Source organism: Erithacus rubecula (genome assembly GCF_903797595.1).
Source record: "Erithacus rubecula genome assembly, chromosome: 22".
Classification (NCBI taxonomy): domain Eukaryota; kingdom Metazoa; phylum Chordata; class Aves; order Passeriformes; family Muscicapidae; genus Erithacus; species Erithacus rubecula.
This window is the reverse complement of record NC_136674.1, coordinates 7,986,971-8,002,445: the sequence shown is the minus strand read 5'-3', so window position 1 is coordinate 8,002,445 and position 15,475 is coordinate 7,986,971. Positions and strand designations below refer to the sequence as shown.

Genomic DNA, 15,475 nt, shown 5'->3' with positions numbered 1-15,475 from the left:
GATCAAATTCCTACCAAGTGCCTTCCACCTGGCAGCCACCTCTCTCTGCTGCAAACTGCCCACAGGATTTACTTAGAATTTATGTGGCAGCAAAAATCTTTGCTCACAGTTATTAAGTGTAAAGCTGGCAGCCTGTGTTTTGAGGCCAAAAGAGAGGCTGTTTGCATCCTCTGAGAAGTCAGGATTTGCAGTGCAACATCTCCAGGATGTTTTTGCTGCCCCAGTGGGCTCCTGTGGAGGAAGCACAGTGCTGGATCACTGGCTTGTCCATGCAGCAGAGCAAAGTATTCTGCAGGAAAACTTTCTATACTGCAAGAGGAGTAAGGACCAGAACACACAAAGCTAGCCATTGGACCAGCTCTAGAGCTCTTTCTGGATTTTAGCACACTATAAAAACAGATAAATAAATAAATAAATAAATATCTTTATCCTGCTTTAACCCCTTTCACACAGCTTTCTGTGTGAAATTGAGAAACAGAGTAGTCCATTTTACAACATTAAAGGAATATTCACTTTGCCTGATTTCTCAAAAGAAACGAGATTCAGGTGTTACCTTCCACCCACCCTCCTTTCAGGATCTTGAGCTCATATGGCAAATTTCCACAGTGCCTGCAAGAATAAAACTTTCCTGAAATGTTTCCTGAGCAGAGATATCCAGGTCAAACACGTGTGTTCATGCAGATGTCAGGGGAAACACAGCAGCTGGGTGCTGGCAGTGGGTCCTGGGCATCCCAGCTCCTGCTGATGGTTGGGGCATGGCACACTCTGCATGGCAGCACCCACTGGCTGCTCCCCATGGCCTCTCCAGCTCCTCCAGGGTGCTGCTGACAGGGAAGCTGGAAAGATGCCCAGGCTTTGGATCAGGCTTTACAGCCTCAGATAATCTCTCACTTCTTTTTAAGATGGGATTTTAAAACTGCAGAGCGGTGTGGGGAGTGGGAAGAGAACCCTTTACTAAACATAAAGATTCTATTAAATATATATGTACACATGAACTGTGTTGCCATTTGGTAGCATTGGGCAACAGCTCTCCCAGTTTATCATGACTTTTGCAGTTAGCAGCACTTATATTTTTAATGACTTACAAGTGGGGTCCTGTTATTGCAGGAGTCTTTTTCTGTATCTTTTTAATGCAAGCCAGACTCTACCTGCCATTTTTGCAAAGGGAAATTTAAAGGTGAAATAAGTACAATGTGAAGTTTCTAAAGCCAGAACACTGGTCAGAAAGTCCGCAATATATCTTAATTTAATTATTTTTTAATATTTGGAGTTAACTATGGCTGCAAAAGTAAATCTCATAATGATGAATCAAATGAGCAGTTGTTCATTCAGAGTACCAGAAGAAATCAGGGAGTAACACATCACTCAGAGCATCCCACTCTAGTGTAAAAGTTTGTGTCCTGAGTGAAGGTAAGTGCTTAGGAGATGATCCAACATACCACACCAAAGGAGGAAACCAGCTGAGGGTCTTCATTTCTCTCCAAGCACGACAATAAATCCATCATTTATTCACAGTTTCACTTGGAAGCTGAGAGGTGTCTGATTGCCATAAAGTTGGAAGAGTCCACAGAACACAGCTCACAGAATGTCTTTGTGGTGGGAAGGGAGTTAGCAGCATGTAGCACAGGACTCATCTAGATATTAGTGTGGGTAGGTGAAGTGCATTTCTGTTGTGGAACTGTGCATTTTCCAGTTATTTCCTCCTTAGCTATAACCTTCCCATGAGAAATGTGGACTCATTTAAAGTAGGTACAGAAAAGGAAAAAAGCTCTGGTGGTGTTGCCCTTTCTCAGAGCATTTTGCACATTTTTCAGTGTTCTTTTGGAGAGGTAGGGCTCTCTCCCAGTGCTGTCCCTCCTGCTATGCAGGGTGTTTGAAATTCGGGAGTCTTCAGGGTAGAAAATACAAGCAGAAAGAATGTTGTTTTTCTACAGTTGTGCAGACTGACACTGTCAGACTGACTCTTTGGTCAGGGTTGTAAGCATGGAGATTTTCCTTCCCTGCTTTCTGTGATTTCCTTGGCTGCTTGCAAAGACCCATGAGCTGGAATCTCATCATCATCCCAGCATCCTCCCAAGGATATTTTGGGAGTGTCACATGGAGCAGCAGCTCACAGTACTTAGAGCATTGCATAGTGCTCCAGCAGCAGCAATTCACTTGTATTTGGGTTTCAGCCAATGTTTGTTGTCCTCCTTGGAAATGATATTGATTACTGGAGCTCAGGAGCCAATTATGGCTGATATGATACTCACCACCTCACATCCCAGGGTGACATGTGCTGCAGAGGCTGGGGCTGCCAGATGGGCCAGTGAGGCTCTGGATAGACTCCTCACCTTGTAAATCACCTGTGCTGTGAATAAGCAGTTACTCACACCCTAAATGTTATTTGGCATGTTGGCTGGGTTTGGTTTGCACAGGGACTGGCATTAGTTTGATACTTGTGCCAATGGAGAGCAGCCCCACAGGCTTTTGGAGCCCATAGTAATTGGTGTCCAGCATTACATTGCCAGGGAAATTCATCCTGGACTCTCAATGATCACATCCTGTTGAGGCTGGTGGTGTTCCATGCCAGAGACCATGGATGGAATGACAGCTTGAGTCTGGAACCCTGCTCTTCCAGACTGTTGTAGTTGTCATGTTGGACAGCAAATGATGGTTACAGAGCCTGCAGGCAGCTGAACTGCTCCTGGTGCCTTCTCTGCAACTCTGCAAAGCCTTACACAGCAAAATCAGAAAAATCTTAAGACTTCATCCCAATGAAAGGTCAAAAAGAAAACCCTGATTATAATAAACAAAGCCCAAATCTCTGACCTTTTAGAGGTCTTTTTCAGCCAGAGTTGAGATGTCCCCCATGATCAGAAGTGGGAGTGACTGCACTCTGATAAACCAGAGGATCTTGAGAGCCCAGCAGAGAGATTTCTGCCCGATGGAAGGACAAGGCATGTGGCAGTGCTGAAGCTGTGGGGGCCTGGAGCTCTGTTCTCCTGTGGGGAAAGTGGCAATGGTGAGTTGGAACGTGGGCAATTCCTCATCTCGCTCTCTATTTATTACCTTACTCTGCCTCACTGAGTCTGCACTAATGTTACAACTGATGGTTTTGGCTCTCTTCAGGTTTACAGCATTCAACAGATTCCTGGGCAAAGCACCATCCCACGTGGCTTATTTAATATTGTTTAGATGAATTTTTTGAACCTTCACCCTAGGTTTGTTTCATTCAGATTTGGGCTGTACTTTTCTGTTTGGCTGCCTAGTGAAAATAGTGTCCAAAATTGCTATTTCAATCACTTCCTATATATTTTTCCAAGTTAATTGAATCATGAGAAGCAGGTTACTTAAGTAAAAGCAATGGCCCTTGTCACACTTCATAGGGCCTGTTAAACACATAAACCCAGAAATTATTAACACTTCCAAGTAATTATGAGTGTAATGAGCAAATCAGCCTTCCTTCCCCCTGAGGAAGAGTTTCATGAAGTCTTGGGGCAGTTCATCCAGTGCAGCTGCTGCTGGAGTGAAATGGGATAATGCCTCTGTCCACCACTAAATACTGCATCTTCCATCACATCCCTGGCACAAAATTGTGTTTAAACTGGTGTTTAATGAGTTGCCATCCTTACCACCTGTACAAAACAGGAATATCATCTACTCTGTTTACAGAGCAGGAAATGAGCTGTGATCTCGCTGCCAGCAGGGAGTTATTGGTGGACTTGGGCACACCTGGGATGTGCCTGCTGCAAGTGGGATCAGTAGGTGAGAGCAGGACCCTGAAAGATGGAGCTCAGCAGCAGTTGTTTTGAGCTCTAGCTTCTCCATGCCAGGTGATGCAGGAAGCTTGGGTTTGGAGGTGCAAAGGGCTGATGAGAAAAATGGTATTTTGCTGCAATCATTTGCCTCAAGCCCCTTGCACAGGTCTCTCTGATACAATATGCTGTTGATTAATGCACAAAATTGCCCCCTCTCCCTGGTGTCTAGTTTTTATTCCATATAAATTCTAATTATGAAAACAGAAACATTGGCTTATGAAGCCAAACATCAAAATGCAGAAGCAGACCCCTCAGTGTCCCCACTGTTTGCAGTGTGTATGCTGTGGGTTGTTTTCATGCTCCACACAATTGAGGTTATTGAAGAGAGCAAAATGTTTGTTATTCAGATCATTTTGGGTTTTCAGTGCTGTCAGTGTCTCAGGGAAGTGGTTCCTGAGGATTCTGAGAAGGTGATGTTAGGAATTTATTACACGGTGTCTGAGGCTGTACAGAAACAACTCCTAAGGTCTCACTGAAGGACAAAGAAAGGATCCAGCATGGAGGAGCCAGGAGTGTGCACATGGAGAACTGCAAGCACTTGCCTGAAGTGCCAAGTTCTGACTGCAGGAGCAGGGATGCTGAGGTTCCTGCTTTCAGACTCCTGACTGCATCTCACCTCTGAGCTCAGTGTGGAGGCCACCCCTGGAACATCTGCTGTGCCCTTCCTGCCTGGATCTGCATCTGAGATCAGGTTCCTTGGGCCATGTAGATTTAGCTGAGATTATACAATTGTTAGTTTGGATCTGAACTGTTTGTTTCTATAATTTGCCAAACAAAAAATTAAAATCTAGAGAATCCTAGAGCAGTGTATGCCTTCATTCCAGAGTCTGCATCTGTTTTTCTGTTAATACATTAAGGGTTTTTTAAAACAGTTAATAATTTGTATTAAATGGTTTACCTACAGATTTTTAACTACTTAACCACAACAGATTAGAAGCAAGTGGAATGGGATTATTCTTAGTATTTTATGTTTCCAAAGTAATTTGCATTATCTTAGTAAGTACCTACTTCATAATCCTAGTATATGTGTTACACCATCCATCCATCCATCCATCCATCCATCCATCCATCCATCCATCCATCCATCCATCCATCCATCCATCCATCCATCCCTTGCAGAGCTGTGTGGCTCTTGTGCTTTACAGATGGAGGCAGGAGCCTGCAGATGCATAGGGTGCCTGCTCTGCATCTTCAAAGTCTAGGTTGACAGGCTGCTGTGTCAACCTCTATTTCCAGTCCAAGAGTACAAAATTTGGCTTTAGATTAGAGTGGAAAAACAGAAAAAAAAAAGAGGCCAGAACAGCTTGAGTAAAATGTTTGGAGAAATTGTATGATAAAGATTTAAGTCCAAGAACACTGTGCTGCTTTGAAAGCAAACCAGTGGGACAATCCCAATGGAATTACCTTGAGAGAGATTTCAGGTTGGAGTTACAATTTAATGGAAAGATTGCAATAAATGCAATGATAACAGAAGACTGGCACAGAGTACAGTCTGCTGGTCAGGGTGCTGATCACAGTCCTGTTGAAGTGATGGCAATCGAGAGCTGTGATCCTGTGGAAGTTCTGGTCCTCCTCTGGATCCATCCCATGGTGGTGCCAAGATTATATACACCCAGGTTCAGGCAGGAATGCTCAGTACCTCCCCCAGGTGTGGAGTTTCACAATGGAATGATGTCATAGTGTGAGTTTATAGGATATTTTGGGGGGTTCTTGATGATCAAAATTACACCCCATATTCTGGTGGTGCCCAGTAGAGATTACCCCCTTCAGTATGGGTGTGACTGTGCTGGTGCTTCCAAGAGGGGAGTTATCATAGCTGGGTCATTGGTGTGAAGAAAAAATACTTCCCTGCCTCCAAGGGTTTGCCTCTTCTCTTAACACCCAGCTTGTACACTGGGGTGTCAGGTGTGGGATGGGCAGCTCCTGTAACAACCTATAATTAACAGTTTGTCAGGAATGGTGCAGAAGGGAGTAGAATACACAGTTTGTTCACACCCACATTGGCACTCTCCTTATGTAACCAGGACAGGCACCACAGGCTGTTTCCAGTTGGGAAGGTCAACAGAACTGGTCACTGGCATCCAAGTGAATTGCTGAGTTGCCAGCAGTTCCCTGTGCTGTCCTTGACAGTGGGTGTGAATCCTGCCATGGAAATTGATGCAATCCATACTGAAACAGTGTCACAGTGCGAAGCTGTGGAGCAGCATGGTTGGGATAAGGGGGCTCATGTCACTCATTGCATTGAGCTCTGTGCTAAGCACATAGTGTGGCACATGGCTCTCTCTGCCTCTAAACAAGCTTCTGTCCTCCCCTTCTGTCTCTGCAGAGCTCCCTTCCTCGGAACACTTGAGCGTGGCCGATGCAACATGGCTTGCCCTCAACGTGGTGTCTGGTGGAGGTGGTTTCTCCAGCTCCCAGCCCATCGGAGTGACCAAAATTGCCAAGTCAGTCATAGCACCCCTAGCTGACCAAAACATCTCAGTGTTCATGCTCTCCACCTATCAGACGGACTTCATCCTGGTAAGAGGACACGAGGGGACCAGGCAGAGTTACTGCTCAGAGTTAAGTTCAGTTGGACAATTCTGGGAGCAAGTTGTCTGGGAGTGGCAGAAATACCAAAGTCTGCTTTCCCCAGAGCTTTGTTCCTTGTAGTTAGGTCTCCAACATCTCAGGAGTTTTTGCTATGGGATGAAGCATTTGTTGTCATGGGTTGTCTGGTGTTTAATGAGAGTGCTGAGCGCTCACTACAGTCTCTCCTGATATGGAGATACTGGTAGCACTTCCCACCATCACTCAGACACTGGTTTTCTGAAAGTTAGAGGAACATAGTGTCTGCTGTTAGATTGGCTGGTGGTGTCCAAGAGGCTTCAAAGTTTATACAACGTAGCCTTATTTCCTGAGGAAACAAGACCAAAGAACAGGCAGTGCTGAGTTGTTGAAGAAATGCTTGAAAAGAGGTGAAGCATCTCCCACTTAGAAATCTCCACAATTGTTTTACAGTCATAAAAGCACTCTGATGTTTCATCCTACTGATACTCACAGTGATATCACCAAAGGTGCTTCTCTTAAGATACACCTAAATGTAACTATCCACTGGCTCAAGCAGGAGTCATGTCCACTTTGCTGTGCACTAAAGTATGTTCCCTCCACTGCAGTGCTTTGTCATTTCTGGTGCATGCCATCACCAGGTGATCCTGTTGTCACCTTCAGGTGCGTGAGCGAGACCTGCCCTTCGTGATGCACACGCTGGCTGCCGAGTTCACCATCCTCAGAGTAGTCAATGGGGAGACTGTGGCTGCCGATGACTTTGGGGTAACAAATGGATTTGTCAAACCAAAACTAGGTAAGGACCAGCACAGGCTCAGCTTGCCAGGGATTTGGTCTCCCTGACACATGGGGTGGAAGTCCTGCCTCCTAGCTTCCTTCAATGTTTGAGTGAATATTTATCCTGTGCTAAAATTATAACTTTACAACCCCATCCCAGTGCAACCAAGGATTTGGGTAGGTTTTTAACTTTCTGAGCAGTATTAGTAAGTTTGGTTAAATGTTGGCATTTTAATGCTAGTTTTTCCAGAGAAGACATGCCTTTAGTAGGACAGAAAGTTAAAGTATAGTTCATTGTAGCTGCAAAAATGATGTCTGTATCCCATATTTTCATGCTTCAACATTCCAAAGAAAAATGGCTTCTCTAAAAGCTTGTTCAAGTATTGCAGTAATGCACAGAGAAGATTGTTTTTCAATTTACACACTTCAATGTCAGTGAGGATCAAGGTCACAATGAGGCCAGGGCTGTACAGAACCTTAGGATGTTTGCAGGTTAGATGAACAAGTATCAAGCCAAAGGACACAATTAGGAAAAGGATCAACTTATGTACATATGTTTGCCTACAGACATGTGTAATTTTTTGCCCATAATCAGACAAAGCAGGGATCAATTATTATGAAGTGACACTCAGCTTCATCACTCAAGAGCTAACAATCACCTTGTTTAAGAAAATGAGTGTTAAAGAATAAAAAGACATCAAGAAAGGGCACAGTGAAATGCATGTTGATAATGCATCACTGTGCAGTGTTGCGTGCCTAAATGCTGGCTGCTAAATCCTAAAAAGCCACTGACTGCAATCTGTTAGACAAACTACTGTGTGGCAGCTGTGTTTTAATTTTTCAAGATATTATGGCAAAATAGGTCCCCAGAAATATGGGAAAACAAGATGGACTGCCACCAACCACGGCTGGAGAAATGCCTTCCATAGCCCTGCCTTTTAATGGTGGAAGCCTGCATTTTTGTCCACTTTTCAGTTTCTCTTGGCACCTCCTTTAGTTTGCCCCTCATCTCATGTGGATTCTCCCAATGGCCTGAAAGCCCCAGGGCAGTGAGCTGGACATGGTATTGAGGGTAACAGCACCCTATACCTGAGGGAGAGCAGCACAGGGGAAGATTATCCACAGTCCTCATTCCCTGTCTGAGAGCCAGCAGGGCTTCAGCAATGAAATACTGGCAGTTTTCTGTGTGACCACTGCCAGTGCATGGATACCAGTGATGGAGACAGGAGCCTGCTGCAGATGTGGCTTCACAGCTGTGTGTGTCTGTGTGTCTCTTCCAGTTCAGAGGCCTGTCATTCATCCTCTTTCCAGCCCAAGTAACATGTTCTGCGTCACCAGCCTGGATCCAGATACCCTTCCCACTGTTGCTACACTCCTCATGGATGTCATGTTTTACTCCAATGGGTAGGTCCTGCAGGGAGAGGGGCTTCCAGGAGAGATGTGCCCACTCTGGAGGCACAGATCCCACTGCTCCTCTGGGGTGCCCAGGGATATGCTGTGGCCTTGTGCTGCTCCAGCACTCTGTACTGAGGGAGGGAGGTTTCACAGGCTCAAGAGGGTTGTTCTAACAGGTGGAAACCAAATAGGTGATTGAGAGTGTCCAAATACATCTGCTGGCTTTGGAAAGCTGGGTGTTTTCAGAGTGAAGGTAAGAGCAGCCTTGTGCTCAGTGTGCTGCACATCCTCACAGGGCTGGAGCATCTACAGCTGGCTGGATTGCTGCCCCTTGCTGCCTGTGGCTCCTGGCCCACAGCCTCTTGTGAGGGGACCTTGAGGCAGGGATGGAGAGTTTTGTCAGTTGTGGGGACTGGATAGTTTTCCACCTGCAAAATAAAAATAAAACCAATCAAATTAGTATAATACAAGAGGACTCAGTGTCACTTCCTAAGTCATTGTAAGAACATTCCTGGTTTCACTGGCTATATATGCTTTCAAAACCTTTTTATGTGCTCTTCTAGCTGCAGTTAATGTAGTTCTCTTCTGTTTCTTCAGAGTAAAGGACTCAGTGGTGGGCAATGAAGACTCGGGACATATTCGCTTTTTCTCCTTTTCTCTCATTGAGGGTTACATCTCCCTGGTCATGGATGTCCAGACACAGCAGAGGTGAGCTTTGGTCTTAGAGTAACCTGGACCTTCAAACAAAGGGATGTTCTGAAAGGAGCAGGAAGCAGCTTAGACTCCTCTGTGTTAATAATTTGGACTGTCTTTGTATGGGTGTCAGGGGCCTGTACACCCTGTCACTTTTCTGAGTAAAATCTGCCATTTTAATTCCAGTGTCTAAATTTTGGACTGATCTGTCCAAGCCCTCAGTGAAATCACAAATCAGTGTCTGTAGGGTTATCTCACTTTCAAAAGAGGAATACTGGAGCAAAGTGATTTAGACATTTTTATTCTGTTGTTCATTAGCTGTGCTTCTAAGAGCAAAACCCAAAAGGAAAACCTGGTGTAGGTGTTTGAAGTTTTCCTGCTAAAGGCCAAAAACAGGGTGGGGATGTGAGTGATGGGTTCCTCCTGCTTTGCTTTTACACATAGATGGGCTTGGTGAGTGTTGTTATGATGATAATGTCCTGAGTCATCACTGTGCAGTGGGAGCCCATGATTTGTTTGCCTAGCAAGGAGGGAGTGAGCTGGTGAGCAGCCAGCCTGTGTGTGTGTGTGTGTATCTGTGCTTCTGCAGCTGTGCAGCACAGCAGGCTCTGAGCTCTGGAGCCCAGAGGGATGCTGTACTCAGCACTGCTTAGGTGTGCTTTTGGCATAGAGTGCAGTTTGGGTTTGGTTCTTGGGGGCAAGTCTCCTGCCCCAGGGACTTGTTTATCAAATTAATTGAAATCTTGAAAGTTTCTTTGACCTTATTTGGGTAAACCTTTGTGTGTCTTAAGAGGAGCCAGAGGGCTGGAGCTTCAGCCTGGAGTGAGAAATCTGGAGGCCAATTCTTCTTTCACAGGCTACCTGCTTGACCTTGGGCAAATCTTTTAGCCTCTGGTCTCCTTTCCCCTGCTAAGAAATAGGGACCTCTGCAGTGGTGCCCCCCAGGATGGTATGGAAAAAGCCACTGATGGTGCTCAGACACAAACCCAGCAGTTACTGCTCACATTCCTGGGAGCAGGTATGGAAACATACTCCATCCCTAGGTGTTTCCAAATGCAGCTCAAATCAAACCTTCACAGTCTCAGCATTTGTAAAGCTGGGGCATAGCCTGTTGCTTAGAAATGTTTCCCATGCCTCTCTGGGTACCTATCCCACCTCCAGCAGCAGATGCTGATTTGCCATAGGATGCCTGGAAGGTCAGGCAGGTGCATCTGCCCCACCTGCCTTGACTTTTCCCAGTTTGCCAAGGCTACTCCCCATTATTGTTGGCTTCAAACATCTCAAGGATGCAGGAAGAGCAGATCCCCCACAGGCAGAATTTGACACACTGCTGTGTTTTAATTGCTATGTTTGGCATTCTTTATTTATTTATTTTACAGATTTCCTAATAATTTGTTGTTTACAAGTGCATCTGGTGAGCTCTGGAAGATGGTGCGGATTGGTGGGCAGCCTCTTGGCTTTGGTGAGTAACATTTGGAGGATCAGTTGGTGTGCAGGCAGTCCCCTCAGGGCCTTCAAGGGGTATGGAAAAACCCATCTGAGGCTGATGCTTTTTAAGAGCCAGCAGCTTACCATGACTTTGTGAGCTGAGATTTTCAAATAGAAGCCTGACTCCTATTAAGTTTGACTAAGGAATATACTGAAAGTGCTGCATGCTCAACAGTTCCAGCTACATTGCATTTGTCTGCTGGACTTTGGAGGTGGCTACACTGGAGCTCTGGTAAAAGAGAAAAACTGGACTAAAAGGTGACATGGAAATTCATTGTAGATTACTGAAATCAGTGGTCATAAAGCACTGTCATACTCCAGTGCAGTGCTTGTGTAATTCTGTGTTTCTAGTAGACTTTTTATAGGTTTATAGCAGTCCAAGTGGAAGTCTTGTTCACAGATGTTTCACATCCAGGCGTGCATGTTTCCTCTACTCAAAAGAATATTGGTCCTAAGTAGCATAGACCAAATGCTTCATGTCTGCAGGAGTGTTCTTGTTATTTCTATGTCCCCTGAAATTTTAAGAGTCTGGTCTGAATACTGCAACAAAAACAAGTGTTCAATAATAGAGAAAAATGAATGTAAAGGATATATGGGGCTGGACTTTGTGCTTTGTTCTTGCACATCATTCAGTGCCTTTCTTTGGACCTCTAAATTTTTCCAGTTCTAATGGTTTTGTGCCTTTGGAGAATGTGTGGTTTTTTTGTAGCAAAAAGAGGGTAATAAAACTAAATGTGCAATGTATTGTTGTAGCCAAAAAACTTGATTCTGTGAGAAAGAATACATTTTATTACCCATATTCCTTCTGACTGGAGCTTGTGAAGACAAACTTCTCTGTATATAGGCACAGAGCTGGTGAGCTCTGAGCCTTTTGCAAGCCCTCAAGGCAATGTTTGATTTTTTTCTCCCCACAGATGAATGTGGAATTGTTGCTCAGATTTCTGAGCCTTTGGCTGCAGCTGACATCCCAGCCTACTACATCAGTACTTTTAAGTTTGATCATGCCTTGGTGAGTATGAATACAGCTTCTTTGGAGTAGGGGGGATCTTTTATTTAGGAGAAAACTCATTATGAGAATGTCACTTCTCATCTAGAGAGCTCATTGGAGTGCCTTTGCTGCAGTGTAGCCCAGCACACTCCTGTCTTCAGCCTCCTGGCTGTCACTGCCCTGCATGAGAGGCTCCTGAGCCAAGCCTGGCCCTACCCAAAGCCAGCTCTGTTAGTGAGGGTTGTTCTCAAAAGAGGCTGCTCTCAGTCCTTAAAGATCTGCAGTGATGGAGACTTCACAACCTCCCCAAGCAGCTTCTTCCACTGCATCTGTATCTTTTATTAGAAACAGCCACAAACCCTTACATTTGCCTCCAAAAATAGTTGTAGGCTCTAGACTCTCAGGACAGTGCTTTGACAGCCCTCCCTTAAGGGGAAGGTGCTTCCTTAGGTGCTTCCTTCCCCTTAAGGGTGGATCATCACAGGTGCCTTTGTGTGCTGGGAACTTTTTGGACAGTCTACCAGTAGCAGACCTTCATCTCTTGATGCCTGCATTGTCCTCTGCTATCTGAGACCCATCTATTAGCTCTGCTGTCCCTGCATCTTCCTATTTTTTGATAAACAAGCAATAATGGCCAGCACAGCAAGAGATTTTGGAGCAGATAAGGCTGTTCCCATGTTTGTTCTCATGAGTGCCCATAAGCACTTGGAGCACAGTCATCAACACATGAGTCATGCCATCCTTAGAGAGTTCTCATCATTACTGATGGATATTTTACTTTCTGGGCCTAGCTCTGCTCTTTCTTTGTGAAGAAGACACCCTCAAAAATGAGGAATTCCCCTAAAAAGGGAAAATGCCATGCCTGTAGCCACAGATGGGATGGCATTTGTCTTGGAACCCATTTCCCTGGTCCTGAAGGAGGGAGTCAGCTGCTTCATGCTATTCATTTTTTTCCTTAAATGTGCCCTTTATTCATTATACCTCTCTCTCCATCACTTGCAAATTCACTGTTCAGGTCCTACTTTTGACCTGTAAAAGCTCTAATGAGATCAAAGCAGGTTTGGGGGTTTTTTCATTACTTTGTTTTTTCACGGTTGGTGTGAACCATTCACAGCTGATAGGTCATGTGTGTAAAGAGTGAAAGTAAATATTATTTCAGATAGCAAAGGTCAAAGTGTTATATATGTTTGTCTCTTTTTTTTTAATATTAACTGTGCTGATAAGATAAGCTAATAAAACACCATTTAAAAATCAATACTGTTAGCTTTGCCTCACGTTTCTGCCCATTGTGTGGCCCCAGGTGTGCACTTTTTGTGCACAGCAGAAGGTGCAGAGTGCTTCTACATGTCAAGCCATATCTGGAGAGCTCAGCCCTATCAGTTAAAATAGATATGTACTGAAAACTTAGGCCATATAATTGCCATGACTCTGCAGGCAGCTCCAGCTTCCCAGAGTGCTGAGATCTTCTCAGAGTTCTCAGATCCTGCAGGCCCCTCAGTCCCTGCCTCCCAGCAGCTGGCAGCTGTTAGAGGGGCCATGCAGGTCTGCAGGTCTTCTTACTCATAGCAGTATTGCAGTGTTTTTCTTTGCTACTTCCCATTTTCTTTATTTATGGTTTTAAAAGCCTTTTCACCTGGACAGTGCTGTCCTAGTTGTCAAACTCTTCCATCCTTTGGCCATTTTTTGCCTGGTTTTGCTCTGGGTGTGCTGGCTGGGCTGGATGCTTGTTGGCTCTGGGGTGGTTTTGTTGGCCAAGACACTGACCTGAATTATTTTGGCTTCTTGCAGCATCTTACAGATAATTTATTTTTCCATCAGTCCTCTTTCCACTCTTCAAGAGCTGCCAGTTTCTTAGAGTTTATGTAGAGGTCAGACATACTTTTTCTGCCAGATGTAACTTTATTTTTGATGTTCTTTTCTGCCAGTGACAGTCACTCTGAGATTTTTTTGCATCTTCTGTTATGAGAGGTTTTTCTTGCAGTAAGCCTGAAAAGACACCCATGAATAATACAGACTTCTATGGTTAAGTCTCCTCACAAGACTGGATAAAAAGCACAGATGCACCACAAACAGACTGGTAGCACCCTTCCTCTTTTGATGGGTGTGTTCTCCTGTCACTCACCATGGTCTTCCCCTCCACATTTAGGGGTTCCAAACCTGTAGGCTGCCCTGAGAGCCTCATGGAGCCCTTAGGCAGCTACATCAATCCATCAGCACAGGCACCTTGCATGAGTGAGCTCCTGGTGTGCAAGTGCTTCAGCAACAAAAGGAAGGGAAAGGAGGGGAGAGGAAGAGGAGAGACAAAGAGAAAGCCCAAAATAGTTGGCTCCTACCAGCACCCATCATACCACAGCAAACCTTCTGCATCTCTCTTACAGTGTTTGCTCTGGGGGTACCATGGGTGAACAGGGGCGTCCTTGTACATGGAGCTCTTTCTCAGTGAATTTCTGGTGGGCAAAAAACAGCAAAGTGTCTGCCTCCTTGGGACTGCTCTGCCTTTGTCTCTTTCCTCTCTTTACTTGTCATCCCTTTTCCTGGAACATGACCTTTCTTTTTGTTTTCTTGCAGGTACCTGAAGAAAATATAAATGGTGTGGTCAATGCACTCCAAGTCAGTCAAGCTGAAAAGCATTAGAAATCTTCTGAGCTGGTTCCAGATGCTTTTTATTATTCTAGTAATAATAATAATTATTATTATTATTATTCTTTTTTTCTCACAGTATTTCTTGAAAAATCTGATTACAGAGAGTGACATGAAAAGAGACTGTGGAAAGTTGATGAGAAACAACTCCAATAAGCCTTTGTTTTAATTATTATTATTATTATTATTATTGTTATTTTATTAAATTTATGAATGAGGGGCAGGAGGAAGGGGAGTTCCTATGGTTTCCTGATGTGAAGTGCACCTGGCTGTGCTGTCAGTGTGGAAGGAGCTGCCCAGGACACCCACTGGCAGCAGGGATGGCTGTGGGCACACTGCCAAGAGCAGTGGGATGGGCCAAGAGCAGATGGACAGGCCTCTGGCTCAGAGAGCCCTGAAAACCAGAAACAAAATGAAATCTGGAATTAAACTGCAAGGACGTGGCATAATCCTGGCTTGTCTCCTCACATCCTACTTCCTGAGCACTGTCCATCACTGCCTGCATTGAGATGGGATGCAAAGGGTTCTGTTTCCCCTGACAGAACAGTTTGGTGTTGGAAAAGGGGAAGATATCCAGTTGTTTGACATTTCCCCTTTTTTCTTTCTTCCTGCAGTCAAAGTCTGGCTGTTCTGAGAAAGCCTGGGCAGGGGAGCTCAGCTCTGGCCAGCTCCTGGCAGGTGGTGTCACCAGACTTGTGTCTGCATTGAAACTTGTCTGGCTTTGGTCAATTTTTCCCAGTCACCCTCTCACTGCTCCCAGTATTCTCCTGCCATAACCCCTGCTCCAGGACAGCTGCTGTCCCCTTATCCCATATCAGAGCCTTCCCCCAGCCCTTGTTCCCCAGGGCCAGCAGGAGGGGGAAGGCTTTTCTCCTGTCCCCTCAGGCTTTTTCCCATCCAGTGTGCATACATGGGGAAACAAAGGATTGCCCAGAGCCCCTGGATAGCTGCTCTTGCACATCCCAGGCCACCTTGGCCAAGAGCCACAGCAGGTTCCCCTGCCAGGGCCAGGAGGGTGCCTGAGTCTTGTGGGGACCCCCTGCAGTTTTTCATCAGCTCCTTCATCACACAGGTGGAAATTGCTGCTGTTTGGGGAAAGCAGAATGGTGCTGAAAATGCCTAAAATATGATAGGGCTCTTCTCATGG

General features: G+C 45.1%; 1 protein-coding gene across 1 annotated transcript in view; it reads left to right on the top strand.

Annotated features, from left to right (window-relative positions):
• CASTOR2 (cytosolic arginine sensor for mTORC1 subunit 2) overlaps positions 1-14,387 on the top strand; it is a 112,541-nt gene extending 98,154 nt beyond the window's left edge. Inside the window, exons 3-9 of the mRNA XM_079324926.1 lie at positions 6,127-6,320; positions 7,011-7,143; positions 8,405-8,528; positions 9,117-9,227; positions 10,592-10,674; positions 11,615-11,709; positions 14,257-14,387. Coding sequence (XP_079181052.1) covers positions 6,127-6,320; positions 7,011-7,143; positions 8,405-8,528; positions 9,117-9,227; positions 10,592-10,674; positions 11,615-11,709; positions 14,257-14,322 — 806 coding nt within the window. The 3' untranslated portion in view covers positions 14,323-14,387. The remainder of the gene's footprint in view (positions 1-6,126; positions 6,321-7,010; positions 7,144-8,404; positions 8,529-9,116; positions 9,228-10,591; positions 10,675-11,614; positions 11,710-14,256) is intronic.
• Positions 14,388-15,475: the final 1,088 nt, after the last annotated feature.